This window comes from Echiichthys vipera (assembly GCF_963691815.1).
Source record: "Echiichthys vipera genome assembly, chromosome: 14".
NCBI lineage: Eukaryota > Metazoa > Chordata > Actinopteri > Perciformes > Trachinidae > Echiichthys > Echiichthys vipera.
In genome coordinates, this window is record NC_139839.1 from 8,675,379 (window position 1) to 8,693,593 (window position 18,215).

General features: G+C 39.8%; 1 protein-coding gene across 4 annotated transcripts in view; it reads right to left on the reverse strand.

Moving 5' to 3' along the window:
* Positions 1 to 18,215, reverse strand: part of rapgef6 (Rap guanine nucleotide exchange factor (GEF) 6) — a gene marked incomplete at its 5' end in the record, with an annotated part of 147,517 nt that overhangs the window by 21,232 nt on the left and 108,070 nt on the right. For all 4 annotated transcript variants that reach the window (XM_083926496.1, XM_083926495.1, XM_083926497.1 and 1 more), the window contains 6 exons: positions 1,004 to 1,244; positions 9,116 to 9,273; positions 14,219 to 14,462; positions 14,593 to 14,701; positions 16,700 to 16,903; positions 17,230 to 17,337. In XM_083926496.1, the coding sequence (XP_083782622.1) occupies positions 1,004 to 1,244; positions 9,116 to 9,273; positions 14,219 to 14,462; positions 14,593 to 14,701; positions 16,700 to 16,903; positions 17,230 to 17,337 (1,064 nt within the window). The remainder of the gene's footprint in view (positions 1 to 1,003; positions 1,245 to 9,115; positions 9,274 to 14,218; positions 14,463 to 14,592; positions 14,702 to 16,699; positions 16,904 to 17,229; positions 17,338 to 18,215) is intronic.

Here is an 18,215-nt window from a genome sequence, read left to right on the forward strand (position 1 = left end):
TCAAGTCGACAGAGTGATGTGCTACAGACTGGGAATCATCTACAAAAAACATACTGGCAGCAGTGGTGCAAGAGAAACATCACACAAAGGCTAAGTTTGATTTAGGTGTTCTCTCAAAAGTAATGTTTCTGCACAAAGGGCAGATTTAGAGACAGAAAATGACATTCAGCATCCCTGAACCTATGGATTTGTAAAGTATCACTGCAGCACTTAACCAGCATTACTTGCAATTAATTTTGAACCGTTGTTTTTCTTTATTAATGGGACAAACTGCAGTTTGTGTTGTGCTCAGAGCAGCAACTTAAAATGTTTTCCAGCACTTTTTAGGGGGAGCACCACTTGGTTTATCATTCCACTGAACTAGGACAGTGGCTCTGAATCCTGCCTCTTAGCACCTGGAGCCCTGCTGGCTTCTATTCAAACCACTTACTCAGGAACTGATTTACACCTCGGGACTGCCAAGTGAATTAACTACATCACAGAATCGTATCCTGTAACCCTAGGAACAAGACTGAGAACCGCTGCTTTAGGGGTATTTAATCAATGTACTGTATATGTACTGTACAAACTATTGTATGGTGCGAAGTCTGGAGCTGCTGTGTTTGTAGTGATTCAGAAAAGATGAGGTTTTGCCTGTGAGAGCACTGTGTGGCCTTGCAGGATTTGAACCAACCCAAATATTATATGAAAAAGGAAAGTAAAGAAAATCTCCCATGTCTTACAATTCTGAGTACAAGAACAGCAGGTCATGTCTTGGGTTTAGTCATTCAAGCCTTCCAAAAAAACATTGGCCTATATACATTTTCAAATTATTTGTTCTGCTTTTACCATGACCAATGTGCTTCCTTCCTTGTCCTGCCTTGTGAACTTTAAAGTTGCAAAGACAGAAACACAAGAAAGCCACTTACAACCAATATCGGATCTATCTAAATTCAGCCTGATTAACTTTTAAGTCAACACTGTCAAGTATTAGATTTTCCAGTGTATTTCTTGGGTTTCCTACCTGCCGTTGAGCTGAATCCGATCAGCCAGTTTGGAGAGCTGGTCAGGCAGGCGGCGCTGTTTTATCACTCCCTCTGGGCTAACCGATACCTCACACAGGGAGTAGGTCTCGGGAGCTGCGATCAGGCCGAACTCATTGACAGTGTGGGCGACCACATCCTTAGCGGTAGTGTCCTTACTGATGATGATGTAACAGCTCTGCTGGTCGGCCTTGAACACCCGAATCACCTGGTCTGGGATGTCTGAGTGTGGGAGAGAAAGAAAGAGGAGAGCTATGATTTACCAATCAGGGTTGGATGAATTGCAGAATGTGGATGCCAATACTTGCCAATACAAATGCCAATAATGCAATTAAACTGAATTTAATAAAGTCTACAGTACAACACAATACAACTGAATGAAAAAGCAGTTCTAATTTTGGCATTGGTGGTTGTCAGATTGATATACCAATGATGATATCATTATCAAATGTGTGCTGTGCCAGCACTGGAATGAATCCTATCAAGTTATGGTTTGCATTTCATTTACCTCACATTATTGAGGGTTTCAGGTGACAAGACTTATGTCCTCTACTCTGAACAGATCTGCTGAGCTCGCTACTCCCCTGCCAAATCATCTTTGGTGTTAAACCAAATGGGCAAAGGATCAAAGACTGGTGTTACAGTAACCTATATTTAAAATAAAAATTCAACTTATCCCACTATTTAAATTTACAAATGGCAATACTAAATTATTCTACTGTTCAGCCAAATCACGACACTTTCCCCAGAATGGCTGTAAATTCAATCGTTTTCTGAAGCCAACTTGCATGATGATGCCACAAATGGCTGTGAAGATATTTGCCTTTAACTGCAACATCGGTGCATGCTTAGATTTAATGTTATTTTCACTGTTATATTAGCGACAGTTATGTTAAAGTCCTCTGCAAGGTCACAGATAGGTTCATACATGCAGAAAAGCACAGACTGAATCATTGACTGTGGGGGCTAGTGTACACATGACATGATCCAAGACATCACAGGTTACTAATCTTTCAAAGTAAACATGTGCACTGCAACCTCTTGAGCCTCAAATAAAGCTTGAGCAAGATAAAGAAACAAGGACACATGCACTAAGAAAGTAAAAGGAAACCTTAATGCGCTTGAATCTGTGTGACAGTAGTAGAGGAAGCAAGAATCTCCAGGACAATGTCAAACCTGGGTATCCACACACTTTATCAACTCTGTCTTTTGGTTATTTGACCTGTAATTTAGTTTTTTATTGCATAATTATAATTGAGCAGGAAATTAAAATATAATCCTGTCTCCAATTCCACATAACATTACAGGAAAAGCTAAAGTAAAATAAATAAAAGCTTTGAACTAAGCAGTGTCATTTAAGATTACATTCTTTATTCAATAATTCACACTTTTTATTATATTATTATGTAAGGTGCTACTTAAAAGCAATGAATGCAAAATATGATTATAAAAAAATGACAAAAGCATAATTTCTCACAAATACTCAAGTTTACCATATTAGATGACATACTGCATTACTGTTTAATAGATCTGAGACAATATTTATGAGTATATTACAAAATCTCGGGTGGGGATGCTGGAGCAGCTACACGCGACTCATACGGTGTGATGTGTGTTGAATAATGGAAATGTTCCCCCTGAGTGAAATACTGCATTAAAGATCGCTGTGTTTGAGTAAGGAAGAGGGTACGGCCCATTAGCCGCAGGCAGCCAAAGAGCTTTAAAACAATGAGTCATGAACGCTGCACGGTGACAAGTGGAGAGGGAGTCCAGATGAAGCTGTCACACAGCCGCAACGTGTGTGTTATGTGTGGTTAAGTTCGATAACATTAACTGAAAATGGAGGGAGATCACAAAGACAAGATGACAACTGGGCAAAGAAATAAAACACGTGTTTGACTGATGAGTTTGTTGCATGTTCATGCAAATGCACATGCCCCTGCTTCTTCCTGTTTACCATTCAGACGCAAAGTGATTGCCTTCTCCTTTATTAACACAGATTTCTGATCTGTCTGTGACTGTGGGGATCTTAAAGTGTGTGTGTAATGACAATAGCTGGAGCTGCAGCAGCAGCACAATAAGCCGAAAACAAATGGCTGAAGGCAAAACCAATAACAACAACATTTGAGTAAATGCTCCTAATAAATCACCTCTGCTCGTTTAAATAGAACTGTGTCTTGACAGGATTCATTGTGTTTTCAATATTTGTGACGTATCAATGAAAGACATGAGGATTTGTTGAGAGAAGCTACATAAGGCTGGAAGTGTCCATGTGTATACAAGTTTATTTTTTGCCTATACTATTTTGAAAGGAATGTAATCATGTACCGGTAGTTTGTTTTTCTCATTTATATATATATATATATATATCATCATCACTGTTATTTCTGCTGGCTGAGTCTTTACATATGAAGAGCTCTTTTCCAAAACGAGATAAAAGCCAAATTTTAAAAAAAATTAGTGTGTCATGCCACTTTGCTGTATACAGAACCTATTCACTGCTTCATCAATGCTTCATGGCAAATCGCTATATTTCCTTGTTTAAAATGATCCGCAAGATGCAGTTCCTTTCCAAACCGCGACCAGCGCCAAACCTATTTTTAGCCTAAATGCGATACGTCCTCTTGACCAATCAGAGTTCAGTGAGCGTTCTATGCGATCCAACATGGCGGCGCTCTGAAGCGGGAGAGTTTTTTGTCAGTCCGTTCAACAAGTTCAGACTGAGCCATAAAAACCATTTTGACAAGATAAATTGAATATTAACCAAATGTGTGGGTCTAGGTAAAAAATGGAATTTTCCTGAAAACTATTAAAATGGATTTATAGCGTTTTGGAAAAGAGCTCCTCATATATTGTATATTCATATGCGTTACTTGAATGCATAGTTACAGTATTACACTTCTTCTTTCTGTAAACATCCAGATGTTTTTCTACTTTCTATAATGTGTGAATTTTTTCATTTTGCATTTAACGGCCACTGGCCATCAAGGGCCAATCTTGGTTATGAATGACCTCTCTATCGACTGTGTTATTGATTTGGATCATAACACATGCACTTAATAATAAAATAATAATAAAATGACAATTCAAATGATTACTGAATTTTGGATAAGTGCAGAAACATTGATCCTTAGGAGCATAAATACAAAGATTTCGCCAGAGGAATGAGTGTGTGACTGTGGCTCCCTCCTTGTTTTCTGCGTTGCTGCACTAGCAGAGCTCCTCTGTTGACGTGCAGCAGGGTGGTGATGGTGGGCTGAGTGGAAGCTAAATGCTTTGTGTCTCATTAGCTGTGATTTGTGATCAGAGTGTGGGAGGTTCTTGTCTAAATAGCTGGCTATCATATTGGGGACCTTAATCATGTTTAATCTTCTGGATGAGCTGCGATCTGACCTGCACACAGGAGGACAATCACTTCCCATCCAGCCAAACATCCAGTCAATTATCAACTTTAATAAGGTATCATTCCATTTCATTAACACCAGAGAATATATCAATGGCCTGAAGCCAAAGGAAATTTCTATGCAGAATTTAAAAAAAAAAAAAGGTCTCCTTGGGTTTGTGCAAACACAGCACTAAGGCTACACACTTCCCACCAGCCTCCTCCTCCTTCTTCTCGACCTCTTTCTGCTGTTTGCCAAAGCTTTTCCCAGTCACTCCATCATACAGTCAGAAGACATAAATCACCCATGAAAGCATACAAAGAAGAAGCGGGCAGCGAGGGAATGATGGCTTGAAGTGCTCAGAGGAGAGTGGAGCTGTAGTAGCTGGGGTTAAACACCACTGCTCTGATACATAAACAGAAAAGAGAAAATATCTTATAATATACTTCTGTGATGAGAATGTTTCAACCTCCCAAGTTTAAACCTTAAAAGATAAGTCAACCACAAATTCTTATGTGTTTTATTACTATCACCAAACCCCCTGAACAGAACTAAAACCAACAATGAATATATCCTATGCAGTTTTATCTCTGTAGCCACAGTTTGACAGTAATTATGCCTCCCTCTATGTGATAAAAGACACACAATGAATCCATATGGCCTCATTAGCAGTCATATTCTTTCATGCTCCTTTTTGTCTCAGTGGCTGGAGGGATGTGTCGGTGGCTGTGATTGATTGACAGCAGCCTGTGGGTTTAGCTCTGGTACCAGCAGCAGATAAACAAACCTGCCCTGTAGCTTACAAGCCATAAGCAGACAATGTGCTGTTAGCCAGGGTACTGAAGACCAAGAACTGCACCACATCAAAGTGGTCCGAAGTGACCAGTTTTCAGACATGTTTACAGGCTGTTATTAGTTAATTATCCAGACTGCAAACTGACATTAGCAGTGCACTTTTCCTCAGTGAATGCTTATTTGTCCAGCTGTTGTGTGGGTCAGAATGATGGCCTGTCGGTGACGTTTTATGTAAATAAAATTCAAGATTCTTTAATGACCACACATGGTTTACAATTAAGCAATTTCTTTGGCTGTATGGTAAGAAGTTCTCCATCTTTGTAGTCGGGGAACGGTAATAAAATGACTCAATGCAAAGCTACAGGGAGCCATCATGAAATAACAAAACATAAAATGATCTCCGTTTTGTATTTTCTCCAAGGAGAACATAGGACATGTTGATTACAGAGCAGATATGTATTCTGAAGAAGACAAAAAAAAATGCAATTTCATTTCAATTGGACGTTAAATGCATTGTGTTGTGAATAAATTAATTTTATGATTTTAATGAAGAAATGTGTTACTAGATTCAACTTGATCACACTCCAGTGTTTCTCAATTTATTTTTACAATCCAACTACTGAAGAACACATGAAATGATATACTTTTATGAACTGAGAGTAGTTTTAATTGTCACTGTTTTCAGGAGAGAAGCATATCATATTTATTTAAGTGACAATGCTTAACATGAAAACTTCCACCCGAAGGTAACCCCTTGAAATTTGAAAAACCCACAAAAATGCATTTACTCCGGTACTCAAACATTCTCAAAGGGATATATGATTAGTGGAATAGGTACAAATGCAGAGATACAAAGACGGGGTGTGGAAAAAAAAGCTGGAGGGAACATTGGGAGAGGAATATTTAATAAAACAAAAATTAATTGTGGCATTGAATTGTATGTATACTTACAGTAAAGCCCCAGGGCTTGGCAAGCAGATAAGAGAAAGAGAAAATACAGTGAATATGAGAGAGAGAAAGGGTGTTGGAGGAAATACAAAGAGACATAGTAGCAGGAAACATCACGACAGAAGCAAAAAAGTAGGGAAGACCAGTGGAGTTTCTTCTGTAGTCTTAATCTGTTCGAGTGAAGCCAGTGTGACTCATTATTTCTACAAAACAACGTCTGTTAAAAATCCCAGCAAGAGAGATGTAAGAGGAGAAAGAGAGAAAGGGACAAGAGAAACAGTAGGAGAAAACACGGAATGAATGTAGAGAGAGAGAGAGAGAGAGAGAGAGAGAGAGAGAGAGAGAGAGAGACAGAGAGAGAGAGAGAGAGAGCGAGAGAGAGAGAGAGAGAGAGAGAGAGAGAGAGAGAGAGAGAGAGAGAGAGAGAGAGAGAGAGAGAGAGAGAGAGAGAGAGAGAGAGAGAGAGAGAGAGAGAGAGAGAGAAGAAAGACCAAGAAGATAATACAACAACATGTCACCACTTTCCAAACAAGAAACCACCCACGAACAGCAGCCACCGAAGAAAATGCTTCTGCTGTTCCTTCATCTCTAAAAGAACATTGCGGCATTAACGTCCGTGCTACACTTTCATATCTGTTTCAGCTTTAGGTGTTTGAAGCAGGGATGGACCATCAAGTGTTTCAAATGCCAGACAAACATCTGTTCATAATCAGGGCTGAAATTAGAGACTATTATTATGATCAATCATTATTTCTATCGATTGTTAAATTATTGAGTCTATGAAAGAAAAAAAAGTGAATAATGTCCATCACAATGTCCAAGAGCTCAAGGGAACGTCTTCAGATTGCATGTTTTTTTCCCAAACATGAGTCTAACACTTAAGAATAATAATTTAAAAGTGATATAAGACAGAGAAAAATAGCAAACTATCACATCTGAGAAGCTGGAATCTTTAGTTAACACATGTCTAACCAAATATAGCACTGTAGTTATTAAAAAGTTAGATAGAAAAAAGAGGTTTACTAAGTCACTTTTGTCAGATGCTGTCAAATAAAGTCCAGATCAGTAATATTTAATTCAACTTTACTAAAGCCTCATTAAGATTAAGAATGCCTTTTCAAAGGTACCAAGGTAGGCAGCAATAACAATGCGTTACAGACAATCACCATAAGATTTATAATAAATATTAAATGTTAGCTGTTGCCCCCAGAGGCTAAAGTGTCATCAGACAGATAGACGATGGGTTCTGTGATTGGAATGAAATAGATTTGTGATTCTAAAATACAAAAGATCTCACCCTAAAAAAACACTTTAAAACAACCCAAGAGCTATCTAAAGCCATACAATGAATGTTATAAGACTGACAATTTTTCAAGATTTTATATTGATTCTTCAGCGCTTCTTCTGATCTATTTGCTAATGTAATTACAAGTAGGACTGTGGAGGTATTACGAGCCCTGTCCAGCATCTGGAACAGGGGCTTTGTTTGAGCGCGCTCTTCTCTCCTCTACTATTAAATCTAATGAGAAGCCAGGGGACTGAAAGAAACTTGATCTAATGGTGGATGATTCATGTGGTGCAGTTAGTGTGTGTGTGTGTGTGTGTGTGTGTGTGTGTGTGTGTACTCTAGTACAACAAAACCACATGTGAGGCTTAAAAACCTCGGATCTACATGCAGGTGTGTGTATAGCTTGGTGATAAATGACTGGTGCAATAAATCAGGAACATATTCACTCTTTCACCTTTCTACTTTCTCTTGTTTGTTCTCCCCTCTCTCAATATTTATTTGTCACTAACACACAAACAAACAAACAAAAAAATCCACAGGGAGTACTCCATGTTAGTTCAAATAATTATGGGAACAGAAACACGCCTCACAAGAAAGGAATAAATAAGTCTTAAAGTCTAGGAGGTCAATCCTTTTCAAACGGACACAATTCTGCAACAGCTCTGTGTGTGTGTGTGTGTGTGTGTGTGTGTGTGTGTGTGTGTGTGTGTGTGTGTGTGTGTGTGTGTGTGTATGTGTGTGTGTGTGTTTGTGTGCGTACAACTACATCAGAAAGCTCCAGTTGCTTGCTTTGAGTGAGTTTATGTGTGTTCCTTTGTCAGCACAATTGAGCGTACAGTAAGTGTGTTTAAAGGAGTTTGCCAGTATTTCAAGGAGAAAAAAAAGAGAAAAGAGAAAAGACAGGGTGTCTGCATTTAAGACAACCAAGTGCACACAACAGTATGCTTGTCATATGGCTGCTTTATGCGATTATGCTCAAGGATGACTGGCTGTCTGTACGGCGTCTCTCAGTTCCCACTGAGCAATCCTTAACTCCACAAGTAGCTTTGAGGCCGAGGTCTCAAGTCAAGTGTGACAAACTGGTTCCGGAAATAAGCACCGAAATGTTTGACTGACAAACCTGAAATGAGGCCATTAAGGTCAAAAACATAAAACTGTGAGTGAGAGTAATGAAAGTTTTGCTTCCCTTCCATGAAATTACTTAAATATAAATAAATAATATATTATATGTGTCGTGAAAGGCATCTGTTGAATGTGTTTTGGTTTGACCCAACGCTTCATGTTTCACTTTGAGAGTTTCAGGCTGTTGTTTTTCTCAAGATAAATGTTCAAAAAGAGGAATCAACTAAACAACAAATCTATTCATTAAAGGGATAGTTTGGATATTTTGAAGTGGGGTTGTATGACATACTTATAATCAGTGTTTTACCTACAGCAGACAGCGGTCAGCATACCTCCAATTTCGGGAAGTAGGCAAGAGGACTGAAAATATCCTAAATACAGCTTACACTTTAAGTGATTAAAAAACGACATCTGCTGACATCCACTGTCGGTAACACACTGACTATGGATAAGTGCCTCATAACTATCACATTAAGAAAGAAACAGGGAAATCACTAATAAAGGATTATTCCGTCCACACAGAATCCCTTTAATTTTCATTTAGCATTATTTCTTACCTGCAGGGTTGGAGAAGTCGAGGACACTGGTGGCCGGATGCAGCAGGTCGGGGCTGCTGGACGACAGGTTGCCGGGGATGGGCATGATGGCCACGCTGTGACGACACTGCTTGGTACCCACAATGCTGTCGTCCTGAGAATGACCCATGCCACCGTCACTAAAAAGGAAAGGCAGTAGGGGAGACGAGGGACAGGAAAAGGAAGGGGGTGAAGGTAGGAGTAGGGGTCGGTGGTAGTAAAAGAAAAAGGGTGTGAAATCACAAGAAAGAGAGAGAGAGAGAGAGAGACAGGAAAATTAGATTTTGTCCATCATGTGATAACTTAGAATCAATTTAAGGCTTGTTTTTTTTGCAGGAATAGACATTTTTTAAAAGAGTTGCCTGAATCTCCTTTCCTTTCGTTTTATGAGTTCTAAGCACAAGCTACCGGAACGAGTGCTTTTCCCTTCATCTTGAGAACATATAACTCATTAAACGGTGGAAAAAAAATATCAGGAGTTTCAATCAAAAATGTCTACTCTTGCAGAATGGCAACACAAAATATCACTATATTTTAATATGCGGCAGTGACACAGTGGAAATTCATCCACAGGGCGGTTTCATGAATGGCAGGAACTGATAAGGAGCATTCACGGATAGAGAACACAAGTTCACCAACACACACACACACACGGCACTAGACAATGAGACAAGGTAGACACAAGCTAACAGAGACACAAACAAGCATTGCAAACAGCAGAGCACATATGAAAAGACATGATAAGTAAGGAGTATTTTAGTTCAATTATTTGTGACCTTGTGGGTGTTCTGTACTTTGTGTCCCTGCTTTCCCCTTTCGATACATGTTGGTGTTTGCATTTAGCCCTCTTTTCTATTGTGTGTGTCCAGTGGTTGGCCACATCATGACGCAACACTGGACTTGAAAGACAGGCGCCTTTCTGCCTGGCTCCTAAGCTGCGCTCAGGGATATGCAAACATCAACCTTTACATTAATGGCATCATTAGACTGTCTGGATCTGCACATATGCGATGGAAATGGCAACTCTATGGAGACAAACTCATAGGAGGACAGGTATTGTGATTTTGAAAAGCCCTGCCTCGAATAATAAATGTGGGTTCCCGAAGCTTGAATAACACTTTCTTAAACAGCTCTGGTAGCTTTCAACTTTCAAGCTTTTAGAATAGACTTAAAGTAGGTACATTTATAGCAATTCAGACTAATAATAAACGACCTACAATCAAAATAAGAACAGAATAAAAGAAAATGGAAGCAATGCGGTCTAAAATTGGCACTTGAAAACTACATTGATTTATTGATGTTAAATACACACTCATACACACATCTTGAGTTTGAGTCGCGGTCTGTAACTGCATGTCTGACACAGAGAGTTCCTCTCCTCCTGCCTGCATACTAATGGCATCTTCCTCTATGTGTGTGTCTGTAAAGTATGTACTGAACACGATGCAGTAATGCAGGGCTTCCGCTAACACAGCGGAGTGCTGCTGCAGCGAAGCCTCTGCATCTTCGAGTCAATGGTCGACGGACTGCACTGACAAGATGGAAGGACAGTAAAAACACACATGGGCAGACAAAGAAAAGGAAAAAAATTGGAGTGTGGTGAAAAAGACAAAGGAGATTTAAACAGAGTATAATGGTGAAATTGAGACATACAGATAAGATAGGTTTCAAATAAGACTACATTGTTAGATCTAGACTGTGTCATAATTCTGTTAATATGCACACTTGCAGGTTAAGGAAAGGCATAATAATACTTTTATATATACAGGTATTTATCAGCTTTCCTTCAGGTGGCAGGTGTGCTGACTATCAAAACCAAAACCATCTGTAGCCCATAACCCTCCTCTATTCTATAAAACATTGTAATTAAACCAAGGTCTCTGGGGTATTTTCTGCAATATTCCTGCAGAATACAGTACATTTAGTCATGTGTGTGTGTGTGTGTCTGTGTGTGTGTGTGTGTGTGTGTGTGTGTGTGTGTGTGTGTGTGTGTGTGTGTGTGTGTGTGTGTGAGACTGTCTGCTGTGTGCAGGTCTGCAGATGGATACTGAATTAAATGGCTGGAGGATGGGGAGTTACGCAAGAGGTCTTACCCAAACAGGCCCCTGAAGCAGTGGAGACAAACGGGAGAGAGACGACATTGAAAAGCGTGAAAAAGAAAAAAGGAAGCAAGAAAAAAATAAAAAAACAGAAGCAGAGCTCTGCTGAAGTGATTCAGCGATGCAAGTGACTAGGCCTCCCTTTTCTCACACACACTTAAAACAACACAAACGCACAAGTAGGTTGACAGAATATACAGTTGCCAAAGTCTGAACACACTGACAGGTTTGCTGAAATAAAAAAGAAGAAAATGTCAGGAGCAATTTCATAAAGCCAGCATAGTTTCATTCACAGCACAGCACTCATGACAGGGAGGTGCAGGATATGTCAGGAAATCCACCTCGACTATTTGACCTCATTCACAAAAAAAATACTTGTGAGGTAATCTGTCAGCAAGTAGGAGGAAGCGCATAAAGATTATAGTTTAAGAAAAAGCTGAAACAATAAAACAGAATAATCAATAGTTTGTTTAACAACATACTAAACAGCGCACAAAAATGGCGATGTTTTCCCCGTTGTCACCTCTTCACTGATGGCTATCAAAAATGTTGTGGTTTGGAAAACAAGGCAGAACCAGAAACCTGTCTGGGAATATAGACAGAGCCTCTGGCAATAAAAGAAACAGTCTATCTTTCTAACTACTGTCCAGTTCAAGTGGAACAGTAAGTGGAGTAGTAATCATTTTGTGAGCAGTTCTCCTCGCAGTTGGAGCAACAGTGTAGTGACTATGAAGTAAAATGTGGATGCATTGTAGGTTGAATGTCGAAAACGCTTAATAACACAATAGTAATAGTGATAGCATCATGATTTAGTGCATGTAGCTGTATCACAAAGAAGCTTAGAGGATGAAAATGGCATCCCGGAGACATGAGGTTACTCCTTAATCGCCATCTCACTAAATCACCTAGACTTCTGAGACAAACTGTCAAAAGGCTAAAACCTCTGTCTATCGCTTTCCAATCTGTGGAATGTAAATCAACTGGGCTGGTCAATATGGGATGTGTGTTTAGGTGCATGCACAGGACTGGACTTATTCATTTGGCAGAAAAACGACTCGTTTATTGCCAGCGTGTCCTTGTCACATAAAATCCTTGTCTGAAGTGGAGCACAATGTCAACCAAGAACAGAAAGAAGCAGCAGTGACAATAGGTTTGTGTATGTACTGGGCAAGAGCATTTGAATGGGATTTTAAATAGTTACACAAGGTTAATTTCCTTTAGTTTAAATTGGCAAGTGTTTAAGGAGGAAAACAAGCATTAAAATGTAGCCTTGAGACCGTACCATGGCAACAGTGGTCCCTGGCTGCATCCTTGTGTGCCTTAAAATGGCAATGAGCCCAGCTTATGTGTGTGTGTGTGTGTGTGTTTGCGTGTGTGTGGACGTACTTAAATCCACATGGTATATTTTAAAATGACACAGTCTTAAGAGCAGCCTGTACCTTTTTTACACATGCACCCAGTTGTCACCAGCCTCCCATCACATTTTCATCCTACTACAGGCACTGATGAATCCCAATTGACCCAAACCACCCATCTCATCTCATCTCCATTTTCATCTCCAGTCCCTTTGATCAGCCATCAGTGCCTTTGAACCAAAGAGTGGTTTGAATGGTGCCGGCCAGCAAAATAAAAAGCAATGAAAGCCCTTGTTTGGTCGATAAATAAAATGCAGCAGAGAGCCTTCGGAAGCTGTGCACCGCGTCCGGTCAATGGCCGGGGGATGGCATGTTGCGTTAGGAGACAGACACACAATCAGTTTTCATGGAAACTGTGGCTTTGTGGACATTTACTGTCAAGCTTTAAACTGATGAACAGAGTGGACACAGTGAGAGAGAAAAATGAGGGAGGGGACGTAGATGTGACAGTGTGTGTGTGAGTGAGCGAGTTTACAGTGCGTGAGTGCCATGCTGACGGTGCGCTCTGTAATTAACAGGTTGACAACAGCAGACACACACACACACACACACACACACACACACACACACACACACACACACACACACACACACACACACACACACACACACACACACACACACACACACACACACACACACACACACACACACACACACACACACACACACACACACACACACACACACACACACACACACACACACACACACACACACACACACACTATATGGAGTTTAATGAGGCCTGGAGAGGCATGAAATGATGAAATGAAATCAAGCCTGTATCAGCACGTTACGGCTGGAATATTGAATGTGAGCCTCCATCTACACAATTGCTTTCAATTGCTCCAGATGCTGCAAGTTAACAACAATGGTTAAATGATGATGATGAGGCCTTTTCACATTTTTGTGATTTGGCTGGAACCAATCGACATTACAGCAGCTGAAGATAAGCGAAAGAGTAGACGGAGCATTGCATCCCAGACAACCACGAGTAAGAAAACGCAAAAGTAAATGTCACATTTTCTGAGCAATGTTCTTCCTGTACCCACAGCTTGAAATGGAAAGGACTTGTATGTCATATATTTCAGTTAATTTCCACCACTTTCCAAAAAAAAAAAAAAATGTAGGTCAGCGTTTTAGTATTTGTTGGGTGAAATTTCTCCATTTCCTGCTCAGACAAGCAATGAAAGAAGGCTGAAATGTGCTTCTCACTTCCTGAGATACAATCAGTGCTTCAGTTCAGTGGCAAAGTACAGGGCTTAGATTTCTGCTCACATTTTCTGTCGGAAGAAAGTCACAGCTTGCTACAACACCAATGCAGAGATAGCAGAGCGACCCAGAGAGGATTGTGGGTCGGCTGAACTCACATTACTGATTGTTTAAACCTGCATTTACTGAGTTTTTGAGCCACTTGGGGGCAGCAAGAACAAGACGTGAACACAACATTGTATTTACAAAGTTTTAACACCACACCTCCACTGGAATATTACCTTTAATCCATTTTATTCCCATTCAAGCACTGCCTGCAACCATACAGATAGTAGTGTTTACATAAATCCTCTTACCTGAATGGTTTGGGCGGCAGTATACTGAAGCGCGTCTTCTCCAGCATCTTCCTGATCTTATTCCGTCCTCCTGACACAGTGTTAGCCTTCATTTTCCTAGTGCTCTTGTGGTCTGTAGGGAACTCCATGTCTCCAGGAAGGTCAGCGATGGAGAAGCGATTGCCTTTTTTCTCCTGGATCTTGGGAATGTGAGGGCCGCCGTTCTTCTTCTCGTGCACAATCCGGCTGAGGAGCTCTTTGAAGACTTAATGGAGGTACAGAGAGAGGAGGAAGGAGATTGGTCTCAAATTCAAACAATTGGACATCAATCTGAGGTGATGCAGATGGTGTTCTACGTGCACCACCATGAGAAGAAATACTCTGTCTTTGCTCACCAAATATGTTGGTTTTGACTGTGAGAGAGAGGTGTGTGTTGTTTCTCAGGATGTCAACAGCTTTGGAGAAGGAGATGTTCTCAAAATTCTGACCATTGATCTCCATGATCTGAAACAAGGCAGATGAAATGACAGAATTTTAGCAGGAGTAAAATTGAACTTTTATTCTTGATTAAATTCAAGGTGATATGATACATAATATTATTCTAGACTATTTTGACAGAGCATATACAAGCTTAGCTCTTCTAGTACTTTCAAAACGACACAAAAAAGGGAAGTGTGCAGTGCAGTGTGACTGCTGGGTGACCTGCCCTGAACACTGACATTTTTGTCGGCAATAGTAAAAATACAAAAAAACTCACAAAAAATACTGGGTTAGGCTCCGATCAGACAGATTGCATTTTGCGAGTTGCAAACATGGAGGCACACTGTACTGCCTTTTATGTTGAACATGTCCCGATCAGACAAAGCAATGCAGGCTGCTTCATTTTGTTATTGTTGCGACTAGGGCAACCACCAAATCAGCCGTTCTCAGCAATTATTTTGCTGTGAAGCTACATGACATTAGGGGTTGTTCTGCTCCGAGTTTAATTTTTTCCAACTTGAGGCGATCAGGGTGCTCCTGTTAAAATGGAAGGCGCAAACATAATGTGCTCAGGCCTCGGATATTATAATCCTCTTATTTCTTACAGATGCTCTCAAGCTATACTAGGCTTTATGGAGTGCACTAATGAACATGAAAACTCTTTATCCAAAGTTTTTCTTTTACTGCAGTCCAAGCTTCAACTTCCAGCTGAGAAACTCAGAGGATGCTCCCAAAGCCAAACCACTTTTGTAATGTTTATAATCTTGAGGTAGTTGTTGTGATGAGAAATGTATCTTTACCTCAGTTTGAAGTGAGGTACACTCTAGAGTATATTATCTTTAAGGACCTTCCTTTACTATATCTGGCTACTTTTTTCCCTAAATACTGACAAGACTCCCAGTTTCTGTTGCTACGAAGTATTGCATGATGCAGCCAACACCATGCTTCACTGTAACCAGGCGATGAGGGATATCTGGTTATCACAGATGTGGCATTGGTGCTTTGGAATTTTTGTCACATAAATCGTTTCTCAGCCTCTCAGTCCTTCAAGAAGTCCTTGAATGTCGTTTGGTAAACTCCAGACTCAGGAGTGGCTTCCATTCAGCCACTCTGCCGTCAGAACATGACTGATGATACTACAGAGATGAAATATGGAGGCTTCTCTCATCTCTAGAGGTCTCTAAGTTCTTGTTAGAATTCCTTAAAATAGTCCAAACAGCTTCTAGAGCATGTAGTAACCAAAACTTGCCACAGATCTCAAAGTCAGCATTGATCAAGTAAGCACAAATTGAAAAACACAAAAGTGATATTATAAGGTCTAAATATATATGTGAAATTATATAAGACACAAATATTTAACAGCTTTGTAAAGATGTGACACTTGTTTCACTTTGTCTTTGAGGGCTAGTGTGTGTTGAATAAAACCTCAGATTAACCACACTGTCATGTGGTTAATCATTGGATGTTAACATAAGACTGCTGACCCGGTGATCATGGGGCTATACAACCTAAATCCTCACAGACAAATAGGTCAAAAAATTGACACTCCTGAAGATGCCTCAAGGCATCTAGCATGGAGATTCACTTCATTACACACTGTGACTTTGAACCAGTTGATGCCATATTTACAGATTTTTCTTCCTGCATCCCATTATTTAGTTGAAATGTGTCTCTATACTGTTTCACATCAATTCTACCTCTATATTATATTTCACATGAATCACATAAAACATTTAATTATGTAATTAATCCCCTTCTTAGCGTCTTCTTGAGGACTAATTCACATCCAGGGACGCATACAAATGCCAATAGCTTTATAGCAATACTCTGGTTACTGACATATAATCCGGTACAATTGACAACCCTACTGACCTCCTTACAGTAAATAAGACTCATGTCACATCTCATGCCTCATCACGTTGAAACATATATGTACTTTATAAATGCTGTCATTCTTTAAAAAAACACAGGCAGCAATATATCATATCTAATAGTACCACTCTGAGTTTTATGTCCTCTCACCTGATCTCCCCGTTTGAGTCCCGCCTCTGCAGCCTTGCTCCCCACTTCTACCGATTCAACAAAAATGCCAAATCCTCTCTCGCTGCCGCCCTGCACGCTGAAGTAGAGCGGCGACTCCCTGGATGCCTTCTGCAGAGTTATCTGTCTCCACTTAGCCTTGGCTGCACATGCGATGTTCAGCAGCCGCAAATGGCCCTTCATTTTCTAACAAGGAGGGGAAAAAATTGGAAAAAATTATGAGCTTGAGGAGTCTTGCATTTAAATTATCTTTTATTTCCTGAGGTGTGCAATTCAGTTTTTGGATGGAAAAACAACGAATGTAATCATGTGCAAGTTTTTTTTACATGAGAAATCTAAATGATAGTGCAGTAACCATTGGATCTGAGCTACTTTTCTGACAAAAAATTGTCCGAGGATATGTCTTTGAGAACCATAAAAATGTAAAATGAACCGACTGAACTGAAGAAAAAAAGTGACAAAAAAAGATGAACCGAAGTAAGAACTAAGTTGAGGTTGATGGTTCAACTTACTGTGGTTTCGAGATGTTTCTCAAAGTCCTCCAGGAAGTGTGTCATGGCCGGGTCACCCTCAAAGTCATTGAAGTGGTTGTTGACCCACAGCAGCACGATTCTTGTCACCTGTGATGCACAATGAGAGCTTTATTTATACAATTCTTTTTGCACAGTTCCGGTCCCAAATTATTTTCACCCTCCAGTTCTTGTACTATTTAAGTATGAGCTGCTTTCATGAGAAATTTGTTGAGTACTCTTGCACAATGCTTATATCATAGGTCTTAGGTCAGAGGTCCTATTTAATTTCTTTGCAGGACCTTTGGAGCTGGTATTTATTCAGCTATACCTGAGCAAGCTAAATGCTTGGCAATACGAGTGCATAAAGTGCAGGCATTCTTCAATATGTTACCCTGCTGTTAGAAACTACATGTTAAATATTTTTCATCTATGTCTATATATGTTATAGTAGTTAATAACTTGAATGGCTACCAAACAATTGTTACAACTGTTTTTGGAATTTGGTTTTATTCACTCACAATTACAGATCTATCTAGCTTTATTTTCTGAAAAATCTATATATTTTTTAGCAATACTGTACAAGAGGCTTAATAATGATCATGTGCGTGGCTGCAGAGAAGATGTTTAACCACTGGTTGACTGCTTTATTTTGTCCTCCAATAATTAGAAGAAAAACTGAAAAAACAAAGGGCATTGGGAAACAATTTAGTCTGCAAATTTACACAGGTAGTAACATTGTTCTAACCTTTGTAAAAGGTCAGCGATGCAACCAATACATCGACACAAAGCACCAATCAATCAATGTCCACTTTCCACATTTCTTTCTTTTTTTCTCACACTCTAACCTCTCCTTTCGCATTGTGTTACTTTCTCTCCGCTCCTTCTGTTCAGGGTAAGATCCTGTTTAATCGAGTTGAAGATTAGAAGCCTGAATGACAACCACATAAAGACTATTGACAGTACAAGACTAATCTTAGGTTAAAGCA